The 14,383-nt window shown below is 45.2% G+C and overlaps 1 protein-coding gene across 5 annotated transcripts in view; it reads right to left on the minus strand.

The window, feature by feature from the left end:
- Nucleotides 1-1,020: 1,020 nt before the first annotated feature.
- Nucleotides 1,021-14,383, minus strand: part of LOC125010723 (tensin-3-like) — a 30,578-nt gene continuing 17,215 nt past the window's right edge. For 3 of the 5 annotated variants that reach the window (XM_047589498.1, XM_047589496.1, XM_047589499.1), the window contains 15 exons: nt 11,868-13,043; nt 9,139-9,296; nt 8,902-9,034; nt 8,213-8,290; nt 6,590-6,737; nt 5,969-6,483; nt 5,772-5,858; nt 5,549-5,680; nt 4,114-4,209; nt 3,561-3,638; nt 3,361-3,438; nt 2,974-3,142; nt 2,825-2,893; nt 2,708-2,737; nt 1,021-2,579 (listed from right to left, as the gene is read on the minus strand). In XM_047589498.1, the coding sequence (XP_047445454.1) occupies nt 2,435-2,579; nt 2,708-2,737; nt 2,825-2,893; nt 2,974-3,142; nt 3,361-3,438; nt 3,561-3,638; nt 4,114-4,209; nt 5,549-5,680; nt 5,772-5,858; nt 5,969-6,483; nt 6,590-6,737; nt 8,213-8,290; nt 8,902-9,034; nt 9,139-9,296; nt 11,868-13,043 (3,092 nt within the window). In that variant the 3' untranslated portion in view covers nt 1,021-2,434. Of the gene's footprint in view, nt 2,580-2,707; nt 2,738-2,824; nt 2,894-2,973; nt 3,143-3,360; nt 3,439-3,560; nt 3,639-4,113; nt 4,212-5,548; nt 5,681-5,771; nt 5,859-5,968; nt 6,484-6,589; nt 6,738-8,212; nt 8,291-8,901; nt 9,035-9,138; nt 9,297-11,867; nt 13,044-14,383 lie in introns of those variants that run through there. The other 2 variants (XM_047589497.1, XR_007113096.1) reach the window with 2 other exon arrangements.

Raw genomic sequence — 14,383 nt, forward strand, 5'->3', positions numbered from 1 at the left:
GGCATGTGTGTGTGTGTGTGTGTGTGTGTGTGTGTGTGTGTGTGTGTGTCTGTGTGTCTGTGTGTCTTTTTACTGCAAGCCACAAATGAGACAGTGGACGCGGTCGGATACATGCGTTTATGGCGTGCATCCCCGCCGTTGTACCTGCGTGTCAGCCTCATTAAAAAAGTGTGGTGGTCTGCTTGTTGTGCATTACACGCACGAGGCTGTTTCACTTCAGAGCAATGGGTTTGCGGTTTAGCGTGAAATGAGTCCACATCACAAAACCCCTCAACTTCTGTGCAAGTTCAAAGGTTTTGTGTTGCTAGTGTCCTCTGCTGGCTGCACATTGAAATGAAGCTGCCCCCTTCTCCACACAGTTCTAGTGAATACAGTATGTTGGGTGTTAGGGTCTATCTACCGTTTTCACATCCTCCTTTGTTTTGTGCGACAATGTGAACTAACAGACCTAACATCTTAGCAGATGTTTTGGCTTCCACAGCCGGAGAGCTGGAGACCACAAAGCTCCACAAGCTCCCTTTAGCTTGTATTTTACAAATATTTCATTTAAAGATCAGAAATATATTATATTAAGTCCATGAGCATTATTAAAATGATTCTAAGGGAGGGAAATCTAAGGGGGATTTGGGAAAAGTCAGAGTGATGGCTGCATTCCACCTAGGGATCCTGGTTTTGTCCATGGTAGCTTATGTTCATGGCCTATCCAGACCATCATTAATACTCTGGGATCTCTGCCGTGAAAAGGGTTTGATAGGAAAAGAAAAAGGTATTGAATTGGAACAAACATGGAAAGAAGTGCATTACGAGTTGTACAACTTTGAAAATACCGCATGTTCGCTCGTTTATATCAATAAAGCGCAAATGTCAGAAAATAAATCCATCAATCAGCTCCTGATGAATACCTTTCAGGTTTTATGTTTAATCCATTCAAAAGACCAGCAAAAAGTAGTTTTACGTCCCTTCGCTTGTCGCCTGGCAACAACACATCGCGGCTACGCCGAAAACTGCCGTAAGGCCACGTAAATGTTTCACTTTGTTTATTTACAGAACACATCCAACAATGCAAATTCAACGACACACATAAAATCGTTCACATGTAGCATGTTATACACAGACGCACAGTATTGTAATGGAATACATATGAGGTACATAGAATAAGTCATGTAAATTAGAACATAAGTGTTTACATAATTAATGCAAGAATACCGGCAGCTTTGTTGTGGTCGTAGGTCCCTCTGCGGAAAAAATAGTTACACAAGACAAAAAAAGGAATTACTTTCTATGGTCATCATCTCATATACAATGTCAACCAATAGAGCAGCTGAGGGTAAAAAAAAAAAAAAACAGCCAAGTGACTATTGTATATGTCATTGACAGATGACAAGTTCAAATAAAGGATGTGTCTGTGCAACACTGAGCTCTTGGTGTCTTCTTAGCTTTCACCTCATTGACAGTATTTGTTCTCTCAACATAGCAGCCTGTGTTTAGATGTTTGACTCAACTGTAAAAAAAAATAATAATAATAATATTGGCGTATGCACATTTATTTTTGACACTGAAAAACCGCAAAATAAAACAAAAAGTATCATGAAAAAACTCGCCAGCTGAGAGAGGAGTGCCACTCCTACCAGCTCCTATGCAAAGTACTGATGCGTTTTTGACAGGTTTGTGTCAGGTCAATACATATACATATATATATATATATATATATTAGGGTTTAATTAAAATATTTTTCTATGATTTCTCTTATTTCAACACGCACACACACATGCATGCGCGTACGCACACACACACACGCGCGCACACACTCAATAAAATGTTGCCGACACCTTTAAAGTGGTCATTTTCAAATATGTTCATGAGACAGAAACAAAAAAACTGAGCGGGTTCGGAATATGCCACATACATGCTGCACATGTACAGAAGGCCACGGTTTAAAAAAATAAAACATTTACATTGCATAGATAAAATAACATAATCTTGTGTGTGATGAGCTGAGGCAGAGGTGCTTCTGCATATTCTACAACTATACATAATGTTAATAGCTTGGATGAAGTTGGGTTTTGGTTAAATATCGGAAAATAAAAAAAAAAATTAAAAATCACATACAACAATTTTCTCCTTTTCTTGATTTGTCTTTAAAATACTACGAATGAGAGAAAGCAGCTGTTGTATTATGAACTCAAACTGTAACGACTGACTTATTACAGCTGTTTACAGAAAAAAAAGTTCATACAGTTCATACAAAGAAAATAAAACCATGAGAACAGAAGGATGTCACTGATTTTGCTGGTGTTGGTGACGAGTACGTGCGTCACATCCAGTTAATATCCAGGGGTCGATGTCCCAGCCGTCGCCGTCTTCAGCTCGTGCATTTAGCCCTCTGTCCGTCCCCTCTCATTTCAAACGTCTGTCCGGGTGACCGGGCCCGTCCTCACTTACTCTTCTGTGAGCCGATCATCACCTTGGACACGAAGTTGACGATGGCGCTCGCCGGCTGCTCGGGGTCGTGCTCCGCGAACAGGTGACACACGTTGTCCATGGAGGTGCCGGTTTTTCTCGCCACGAAGCCAAAGATTCTGCAGAGCAAAGTTTATAGTTAATAGTGGCAGCGCTGTCGTCTGCCTCGTACTGACGTAGCGCCTTTAAGAATAGCAGCTTTAGTGGTGTTCCGTTTGTAGCTGTGCAAAAACAATAATTTACGTACTTTGCAGAGGGGCAGCCATCTTTTTTCCACCTATGAGCAATGAAAAGAGGATAATAGCATTAGTGTAATGTGTTGCTGGAAACCCATGAATGTGTTTAAACGTTAGATCATACTCACTTTCTGTCTTGTGGGTCCAGAGCACAATATATGACTGTGCTGACATTATAATGCCTCCTGAAAAAGAGCCTAAAAGGAGACAAAGCCATAGTGAAGACAAGTGGATGTTTGCGTGTATGAGCAGTGTTGAAAGTATGTGCGGTACTCACTTCCTCTGGTTGTCGGTGAGGGTGATTCCTTGTGAAGAAACCTTGAAGTGGACCACGGTGGAAGTCACTGGCGGCTCGGCGCTCAGAGTCATGCTGGTGGCTTTCTGCACGGCCTGGACGCCGGTCAGTGACTCCATCTCCACGGAGCCCAGGTACCACACATTACAGGCTGCGGCGACAAACAAATTCAAAGGGGGATTTGTGAAGCGCAAACAGCTGCGGAGAAAGTGTATTCACAGTGGATAATGACAGGGCAGGGAGAAACGACCCGTATCCAAAACTGTCACAGAGACTGCACACAGGGAGTGCGTCGGTGTTTACGAGCAGTCCCGTCATGTGTTTGTCACAAAAGCTATTCGGAGGAGATGATCCGAGACGCCTGATTACCTGCACCCTGCTTTAGCAGCTCAGCGGCGGAGTTTGTGACCGACAGCGATGTGTTCTCAACGACGTCTTCAAGAGGATCTGTGAGCGAGAAAACACCAGTAAGGGGCGAAATTACGAAAACAACCTGAGGTGTCGACGCAAATGTTTGTTTTCTAGTCTCTAGCCTTGTCAAACAAAAACAAATTAATGTGCGCCTTTACCTCTGTCGGGTATAATCAGCTTACAGGGCAGGGCCAAGGGAGTGATCGAATGCTGGCAGACCAACGCCGTCAAGCTTCCTGCAAAAACAGCAGAACGTGAACTCAAAATTAGAGTTTAATTTAGTTCTTTATTTTCACTAACATCGTTTTACAAATCCTGCAAAAATTCTGCTTTGAAAAAAACAAGAACGGCAAAATATGTCCTATTTATTATATTTACTAACAATTAACATAGAATTTAATTAAATACGATCAATGGAATGACCAGCTTTTAATTTGAAAGAGCATCCACGTTAGTTAGCATGTAGCTTTGATAGTAGCAGTGAATTTACTGTAGTGCACTCATCTAAACATATTCGCATACAACACAGAATACAAGTGAAAAACAGCAACGGCCTATGCACGAAGCGCTAGTGCACAATTGCACGCACTGTATAATGCACAATTTCCCAATAGAGGGCAGTGTTGCTTATAGTCTTGACGTTCTTCTGTAGTGTCGCCCAACAGCCAGTTAGTGCCGCTGATGGGAGGTTTCAGAAGAGCAGCTACTGACCGAAATAGGGCTCATTGGGGCAACCCTTGAGCCGCACTCCTTTCTGCGTGCACTCAATCAGGAAGTGGCGCACTAATTCATTGGACAGATCACCTCCTGTTAAAGAAAAAAAAAGAGAGAAAAATATAATCAGTAAACGCTCACTGTACTCTATTTGACATCCCCTGCTCTGACTTGCATAACATCTAAAAGTATGTATCTATGATGTTCCGTTATGAAAGAGTTACGTGAAAAGCATTCGCCCATAGATTAAACGGATTATGATTCAACGGAAGCGCTTCTGAGGGGGCAGGAGGAGTCTACGTGAGGAATGTCACCACACAAAGACCCGGAGAAAAAGCCCGCTCCTTGAGGTGGGTTAGGTTTCACACTTATAAGGAGTCACAATGCCCCAAGATCAGTGTGCAGGGATTGGACTGCGTCATGATGTCACCACAGGTGCTGTTAGACTACAAGAGGAGGCGAAGGCAAACAAAAGGACAGGTGTGAGTGGGGCGACAAAATGAAAGGACTGAACGCAGCGAGCGGGGTGGTTTGTGAGGGGCATGAGGGCATCCTTATGTGTTTCTCTTGTCAGCAATATAAACCTTATAAATAATCACATAGATGTAGTGCTCCGTTTGTGTGGGATTTAATGTCCTTCAGCCCTTTCATGACAAGGAACAAGTTATGTGTGAATTCCCATCATCACTCAATCAGCCTTTGTTTCCAGGTTGAAACATGGCCAGAGAATGTTTGGCCTGATTCCTCTACAGACTTTGTTTTCATTCCAAAAAAAAAAAGAATCCCTCCCTCGTCTTTCTAAATATGCTAAACCAACACCCCAGGGAGTAAATAGCCTTGTAAATAAGCTGCTCTGACCCCACTGCTTGGATATACTGTAACGTCTATATCAGACAGAGTGAGGCAGGGAGCTTCCCTGTCGAAGGCCCTGGGATCAGAGTAGGCTTAGGGACCCAGGACATCCATTGTTAAGGGGTGAAACATTAGCTGTACATCTAAGACTATCAGGCAATAGAGGTCTATTTGGCCTCACGGTGATGATGCCCAGGAGAGAAACACAGAATGAGAGAGGGACTCTCAGGTTCCACCATGAAGGCGAGTACAGTGAGCTGTAACTGAAGATGGCTTTGTTACAGTTGATTCCCAGGACGTCCGTACTACTGGACCGATCTCTGATACCTTTGACGATGATAACTGAAAGTATGATGCTGGAACCAATGGGATTTTAGACTAGCTTAGCATGGAGACAGGAAAGAAATTTAATCGCTTTAACCTGGATTTATGTAGTTGACCCACAGTCATGTAAGCCCTAGGGTTATGGGTTAGATAGAGCATGAATCAGTGCCCCAAATATTTCTTTAAATATTGTTAATTCAAAAGGTCTGTGTAAAATCTAATTCCTCCATGACGCTTTCAACAAACTAGGCCTTACCTTTTTTGCTCTGTTGGAGAACTGAAGGAGGGGGTGTAGCCACCTTCATAGCCAGACCATAGGCCCCTCTGAAGGAGTGGCTGTCCCGCACAATGAAGCAGCCAGGCTCCTTGTCCTTCAACACCGAAATAGCTGAATGAAGAGGAACATACAGATTTAATACTGCTGTACGGTTTTGCGTTTCTTTTTCTTTAACGCTCTAGAAGAAAGGCCGGATGCCTACCTTGATCCCTCGAGATGTCGGGCTTGTACCAGAATTTTGATGTGTCCTGCACAAATTTTACGGTAACCTGCTTGGTGGCAAGTACATCTGGAAAACACAGGGATCAGACACATCAGTCGTGTCAGTGCTTATTTGCGCATGATGATCAATCAAGCCATTGGATGCCCATTGGCTTCTTTTGGCAGATGCTAGCTTACCAGGCAGAGGCGATGCTGTGCCTGGCATCTGAGCTGACAAGTCGGGCAAGACGTTGGGGAATGGAATACTCAGCGAGCTCCCGCTGTGGGGGCTTGAGAATCCACTCAGAGCAGGAGAGGCTGTTCCCAGCGAATGCTCCCCGTCCGACGCCCTCTTCTTCTCAGGTAAAAGCGGGGGCTGCATCTGGGGAGCCTGATTCTGCCCATCCACTGAGGTAAAAAGATCCCTGTCGTTGCCCATGTTTGGACAGTCTGTGCAATAGCCAGGACCGGAGTCCTCCTGCGAATCAAAGCGGTTGAGAGCGTAGCAAGCCATGCGGCTTCGTTGGCTGCTCCGGGGAGAGCTGTGGGCGTTCGGAGCCGGGTGGATGTGGGGGTGGTGCAGGGGAGGAGAGTGGTGGCTGTAGTCTTGTGACATGGAGTGGTGAGGTGGCTGTCTGGAAGAGGGGTAGCTGCTCAAAGACGAGTGGCGGCTCAGGACGGGATGCTCTGGCCAGGACTGGTTCACGGATGAGCTTGAGTTACGAGAAAAAAACAAATAACACAAAGACTGTTTACACACAGATATGGAGCACTTGGTAAAAAAAAAAACTGTTGCTAATGTAAAAGTCTGATCTGTACCTCTCTGTCTGCTGAAGGCTCCCAACAATAGAGGCAGAGTGTGTTGAGCTTAGCGTCCTGTGGCAGTTGATGGAGGAGGCTGGCAGACTCTCCACTCCGATATGACTGATCTCTGGATATCCCCGGGGTTCTGTATGCGTATCAAAAACTGCAATTATAGAGTATTTACAGCACATTTATGAATATATTCAAAGTCAAGATATCTCTTTTTTATGTTTAAACGGATATAAAAACCAACATTGTGATTCAAGAGAAAATTTAAAAGTCAAACTAAGTCAAAATACACTTGCTACAACAAGTAGGGACTCTGTGATAAAAATGGAAAAAAAATCCCCTTGGAAAAAGTTCTGGGTTGATTCCAATAACAATCAATCTATATCGGCGTTGAAATGTAATGAAAACTGTCATCACGGTTTTGAACCCAGCCATTCAATCTAGATAAAACCAATCGCTGATTACCCATGCCGCAACCCGCACGGCTAACAAATCAAACGCCACTGCAGCTAGAAATTAAAATCTTACTGCCATAATTATATAAAAGCTTGATTTCAATGAGTTGTAGTCTGGAGCCACTGACATCCTAGAATCTAAAACCCTGTGTTCCAACTCCGCCTTTACAGCCAGGTTTTCTCTGGTCTGCTTTTATAGAAACCAGAGGTGCAGCACTGAAAGACTTGCTGGTTTCTTCTTGTCCCCATTTCCCCTCTGTGTACACAGAGACACTTTCATAGGGGGAAGAGAAGTTCTTCGTGCCATGCTTCCTGACCCATGGTAACCATGGAGATGTGGCAGGACTGAATGCAGGGATTCTAGCCTGAATGTCTGAGGTAACAAGAGGCACAGCAGGGCAACAGATCTGCTCCCAGGCCCTACTGCTTTGAGACATACTGTAGATCGCTATGGAGACGAGTTAATGAGGGGTCAAGAAGGAATGAAAATTCAAGTAATGCTTTGGTGCATAGTGGATTTTTGACAGGGTGATATTTGTCCGGGTGTGATCCTCTCAGATAAAGACCACAGAAAAACAAATAAGCATGCGAAAAACTAAAAGCAGCACAATAGCTGCGTTTTAATCTGAAGCACAGTTATGTTTAAAAAAAAAAAAAGTTCTCTCTGCTCTGCAGGTCCTGACCACGCAGACATTCTTCAGAAAACATGAAGGGTAGGGAATCTCCCAGCTTCTGCACATACGAGATGTCTTTGTTTCCAGCCTCTCGCTACAATTCCACAACCAATGTCACAATTATTAGGTAAAGCAAGGAGGGCCCAAAATAGCCCCGCTTCAATGACAAAGTGGATCCAAACATGCATTCCCAGGGCTGACATGAAAGGAGACTCATGCAATTATCTCCCACTCACTGCATGTCTATCTGTCACTCGCCATATTTAGTGGGCTGAGAAGAAAAAAAAAAAATGCACACACTAACAGAAAAAAAGGGAATGTAAAAAGTTTTGTTGTTTTTTAACTCCTCATTTTTCGATATTTGATTGATAAACCAAATTTGGTTTTCTTATGCTGTCGTGTTCACAATGGAAGACCCCTTCTTCCCTTGGAATATTTTATTATTACGGTTTCTTGCACCATTTTGCTTTCTCAAAAGAGTAACTGGTATTTGGACTTACCGTGTTCCATTTTGTAGCCTCCATGCATGCTGGGAGATGGAGTTTGTCTGAAGTGAGTCACTTCGGACAGATTTTTCACTGAAAACACAAAGCACACGAGGACGTTTACTCAAACCAAATAAATATGGTCATGGACACAAACATAATCACATGCTAAGAGAACAGAAACACTGGCCACAGGGACACAGGGAACTTTTTCCTAAACTGTTGGAGGAAGCGCTCCCCCCTTTTTTTCTTACAGAAACTGAGAGCGATCACAGTTCTTAGTTTTATTAGTTCTCTGTTTTAGCTGTGTTAATGCTCTGTTTTAGCTCCTTCTTCGGGACAGGTACTTTCCCAGCAAAGAAAAATGTTCAGTATTGTAAGTGTAGGAAGGTTAGTAAATGCAGCAGCAGCAACCACTGCTTTTAAAAAAGTATAAGCATTGGTAAAATGTTAGCCATGCAAACTACAGCTTTTATCCTTAATCTCAAAAATGGAACGAAACAAAAGAGAAATAAACGGACAGTGAAGCCCAGGCTTCATGCAACATGGTTGTATATTGTGCAGAACTAAGTGATTTAGTGCAGCTTTCCAATAACCAAACAAAACTTGGAGGTATGTCGGTTTTCGGAGGTGCTCCCCAGTGGGTAGTTACCCACAAAGAGCCCCCAGAACTGTTTGTCCAAAAGTGTCTTTACTGTATTTACCATATGGTGTTGGTGGAGAAATGGGGAAGGCAGGAGTGGGTGGAGTCATGTCGCTACCGGCCTCAACTCCACTGTCTATGTCTGGGCCCTGGGCCCTGTAATCCACACTGTCACTCCTGTATAGTATGGAATGCTGTAAAAAAACACACACACACACACATAGATGTAAACCACAATACAGGAAATTGGAAAAGGACAGTTACATTCAAGGTTTATCAGCACGCCTGCCGTTTTCACCTGGGACTGTGGCACACAGGGAGAATATGTCCGCTGGCTCCTGTATTCCTGTGTCTCATCCCACCCTGAGTTACAGAAACCTGGGTGATCCACGACATCCCCTCCTTGGCAACTCAGACTCCGCGTGACACCCATTCGGCCGTCACTGGACTGGACAGCTGCATACACACAGGTAGAAGACAGCCCCGGCAAGAAGGTCATCAAATGTTAACAGATCTACAGGCATCACTGATTTTAAGGACACAAACTGCATCAAAAGAACACTGAAAGCAGTGACCTTTGGTACCTTTCAGGAAAGTATTCAGCTAAATGTTATTTCAACAGTGGCTGCTTCAAGGTCAAAGCAGTACCGAAATGTTCGGCTACTCTGAACGGACTTGGCTTATGCAATGAGGTTACTCAGTAGCAATTCCACTGCACTATCAAAATGTGAAGGTTTTTTTTTTTTTCAGGTTTCGCTTACTCATTAACCGGACAGCAAAAAGTACTGGAACTCGAAACCATAATAACTCATTCACATCAAGAAGTTTGGGATATGTGACATTTTAATTTGAGCAGCTGCTTTAGCGAAAGGACCACACGGCTAACTCCAGAGTTTTGCCTCCAGTAATGTTTTGAGAAGACAGCTGAGGAATGCCTGGGGTCTGGCTGGTGGGTTACAGGGTGAGGAGTGTGTGTGTACGGGGGAGGTCAATGTTGTGACTGCTCTGAAGAGTGCTGCCACTCAGCACCAGGGTGTTAATTTGGGCCCTCCCAGTGAGCCGAGACCTTTTAGTCCTGAAGAATGCTAATGGTGCAGAAGTGCTAATGCCTGGGATCATTACTCACTATTGTCTGAGGCGAGGATGGACGACATACACAGCATTGTGTGCATACTTGGCGGCGTTTCTCCACGCATGGTCCAGTGACATGCAATATTTTTTCCTCTTGTGTTACAGATATGCAGCATGAAGGATTTGGTTCCACAAAAAAAAAAGTGTTTTGCTTGCAAACCAAGATTCTGTCCAGTCACTTGAAAGCCATCGTTGCTATAACCCTTCAAAAGTAGGTATGGGAAATGTATTCTCCAACCATAAGACTATAAAAGATGATGTGATCACCGTGTCTGAAAAGTGAAGAAATGGTTTCATGGGGAACGCCATTTATGATCTCCACGATTGGCTCCAAACATGTCAACTTCTCTTAGGAAAGTCGATCATGTTTCCTATTATGATGAAACAATTTAATGATCAGATGATTTTAGATCTCATTTTCTTGTCCACGTACTATTTAGACGCACAATCTATGTGAAAAAAACATTTCACTCGTCTTTTAATTTGCAAACGTGTTTGGATATTTTTTTTCTTCTTGTTTCGAAAAACATGGGCACCTTAACCTTTCATCTTTTTCATTTCCTACACCTCCTCAACGCGTCGGTGTATGATGAGCAGTGAGTGAAATAGTGAAAAGAACAAAAACATGGAGGCTGCACGCAACAACATGATGGGCGCAAGCGAGACAGGCATGAGTGGTCTTGAGTGGTCAAACTTTTAAAGCGTGAAAGAGCACATCATAATAATTGAACCAGTTTTTCTCAAACACAAATAACTTTAAAATCCTTGTTAAAAGTGAAAAAAAAAAAAAAAAAAAGGTTAGTAGGAAAATAGCAAAGTTATAGCCTTAGAGATTTGTTTCTTGGAACCCTGCTCTTGTGTAGTGGATATGCGCAGACAGGTATGCCTTTGGAATCAAATGGAAAAAACTCTGCCTGCGGGCTAGCTTGTTCCTGTTCTGGAAATTCCTCAGGCCTCCCTAACTTGTGCACCCGTCCCCTCCTCCCTGCAACCACATGTACTGTACATGCAGTGATTTAGACTGCTTTTAACATTTTTTTTCTCTGCCTCGCTGGGTGTTAACGCAGCTGCACATTAATGTGAATATTCATTTGCCATTCAATACATTCGCGCCCGACCTGCTCACCTGTAAGGGTGTACGAGCCAAACCTGATGCAGAGAAACTCTAAACTTTGTAGTCTGGAAAAACAGACGAAAAGGCTGCTTGAGGTTTTTCCTGATCATGTTTATCAGTGTCGTATGGCTGAAGGGGAAACAAAGATAGAAGGTGGAATTTTATACACTCCGTCTCGCATATTGCTCCTGGGAGAAGTTTCAACACAAACAAAGAGAAAATAACTTTGCTGAGTGTCTACTGTAGAGACATGTTGTGAGTAGCCTGCAAACAACAATCAGCCGCAAGTCTGAGGGAAGCACCAATTGAAATATCTGTCTATCTAATTGTCTACAATCAAACACAGAGAGACGCTGGTGTTCAGATTGTTTGATGACAGCTGCTCACCCTTTCTTCATGCACCATAACTGATCCTGTGCTCAGATAGCTACACAGGCAAGTCTGGACGGCGCTCTATCCTCAGAAACATACCGAAAACATCTGAAAGCCTGGCAACAACCCTGCTATTTCTGCCACTAAAACACGCCAGGTGAGAGAGGGACAGAAGCAGCGCTTTGTTAATTCTGCAGTGAAGCTGCTGGTGAGGACCGACTCAGGTTTGAACCTTCTAAGCACCTCAGTTAAAGTCGTTTAGGCTTTTTTTTTTGTTATGCTTATTTCTAATATCCAGGTAAACAACTTTTATGGTTTAATGAGAACCGTCACACACTTCTTTTCCACAACCACACTTCAAGGCCACACCACACCTCTGCCACCACACCCGAACTGTCCGACGAGCTTACCTGTCTGCTGCGTGCTTTTCAGGCTCTCTGCGTTATTATCGCTGAATCTGAGATTGATGCCGTTTGAGCATTTGCCCACTGAGCCGTTGACGTGCGTCCCGCCGTTCTTCTTGGTGCCGCTGCTGTGGCTCGATACTGGCACGAACGTCGGGTCCAGGTCCATGATCAGCTGATTGAGCTGGTCGATGGAGTTGTCAATGTCCATGGTGAGAGATTTGAACTCCTCGTCCCGCTTGTTGTTGTTGTTGTTGTTGATCATCGCCTGGTCTTTGAGGGACGCTGTGTTTCTGACAGCATCTGCCTGTGGCTCAGTGGGAAGGCCCGCTTTGGATGAGCTGCTCCCCTGCTTGTTCCCAGAGTATCTCTCCGTTTCATTCCCGTCCTCAGACATGTACACAAACTGCTGCGCGGCGACCATCTGCTGCTGACGGACCCAGGACTGTGTGGAATAGCTTCCCTGTCTGTAGACGTGCTGCTTGGGTGCGGGAGCGCTGCTGGGATTAGAAGAAGCCACGGAGTTGCTCCTGGAGCTCAGGCAGCTCCTCCTAGCCTCAGCGTAGGATCTCTCATACTCCTCCATCTGAGGGGCTCCGGGGTGATGGAGGTGGTGCTGGCTTTGGCTTTGGTGCTCCTCTCCTCCCGGACTTACGAAGCCGTCGGACAGCAGGGAGTTTTGGCTGCTCTTGTGGCACGAGGACGACAAGGTCCCTAAGCTGTCCACGCTGTGCAGATCGTGACCTGTAATGACCTCGTCGTCAAGGATGTCCGTTTCCCTCTCACGTGGCCGAGCGTCTCCGTTGATGTGCACCTGCGCTGGGACTGTCCGCTGGGCGCCCACTCTGGGGCCTTGGTCATCCATCTCCTCCAGCGAGGGTTCCTCAAGACCAAAGCCACTGAGGAGACGCTTCAGCTGGACCTTTTCCTGCTGGCTGGGTCCCTGGTTGGCCTTGGCGGCAGCAGTTGTGGCGGCAACGGTGGTGACAGGTGTGGGTCTGTCTGCCCACAGAGAATTGCTTGACAGGCCTGAGTCACTGCTGACAGAGAGGGCGTGGTCGCTATGGTCGGGGCTCGAGGTGGCGGAGGTTGTGCGGGTCCCTCGGACCAGCGTGGCCTCCCCTCCGCTGTTGCTCCTCTTGCTAGACGCTTTGTCGCGGGTTAGGCCTTGAGAGCGTGGCGCTGCAAAATAGAAGAGATGCAGCGCTTCATACAGTCAGCCGGTATGGGCACACACAGAGACACACAGACGGCACAGACTCACACAGACGAACAACAAACGGCACGAAACCACAGACAAAACAAGACTCTGTTAACACGCACACCACAAACAGAATCTTGGACTGACAACTTATAATCACGCCTCACATGACACGGACAACATTTCAGACTACACATAACTGGGACATCAACACAATTAGACGAAAGAGACAGAAAATGTGAATAATGTAACTAAACTGAGACAAATCCCTGAGTTGCATGTGCAAGTTGTAGAATCAATCTGTAGTTCATCTGGATATTCTAATCTGAGCTTGCTTCAAGCTAACCTTCATTCTCTCCCATCGGGCCACCTGTTGATCTGTCAAAACCCTCGTTTAGTAGAAGTGTAGCATGTGCACCAGCCAAAGGTCTCCTTCATGACCAGGTTATATAAGAGATGCTAAGTTCTCCCTAAGCTAAGAGTCAGACGATTGTGGATCTTGTCTGACCCCTGCATTCCTCACCCTGCTGTGATTAAGCCACCCTAGTCCCTCTCGCTTGCCCCTTGACCCCCAGCATATGTCCAAACAACCTCCTTAATCCTCAGATGTAAAAAAAAAAAAAAAAAAAAAAAAAGAAAAATCACAGAAGTCAGTCGTGCTGCAAAGAAGAGTGAAACCAGAGACCGCAAAATGAAGGTTCGGCTTTGATGGACGCGTGCAAAATGAAGGCTGGGGAAGAAGCGCGGGTGAGCCAAGTTAAGTAAAACTGCTGTTTCACTGTCACTCTACCTCAACAAAGGAGAGCTGGAACATGACTCCTACGCTTCTCCTTCAACCTACGGCCTCAAGTACTTGCTTTTCACTCCAACCAACACCAGAGGATCTGAATACCAGACACGCATGATAAAAGCTCCCCCTCCACCTCCTCCTCCGGCTCCTGCATCTATGTATGCATGCATGCATGTATGGCTTGGCCCCCCCACTCACACAAACACACTGGTACCTCGAGCAGCCACGGCTCAGGGCTCCATTCAGGTCAGATCCTCTGGGAGTTTCCCCAACAAATCCTTCTCACAACATTCCTCCTAGCAAGGTGCAAGCAGGTTTTTAACCTCTTAACCTCAAAGCTGGCCAGCCTTCTCTGTCACCCCCCCCCCCCCCAGAACATCACAACATCTCTTTCTCTTCGTTCACCCATTTGTCTTAACAACACAGCCTCTTACCTTCGCTGTCCCCGCCAGGTACGAGACAATCCCTGTCCCTGGCGAAACTGAAGAGTAGAAGAGGCGATGCGGACGCACGAGAGCGGACATCGCTTTT

This window comes from Mugil cephalus, chromosome 7, assembly GCF_022458985.1.
Source record: "Mugil cephalus isolate CIBA_MC_2020 chromosome 7, CIBA_Mcephalus_1.1, whole genome shotgun sequence".
Classification (NCBI taxonomy): Eukaryota; Metazoa; Chordata; class Actinopteri; order Mugiliformes; family Mugilidae; genus Mugil; species Mugil cephalus.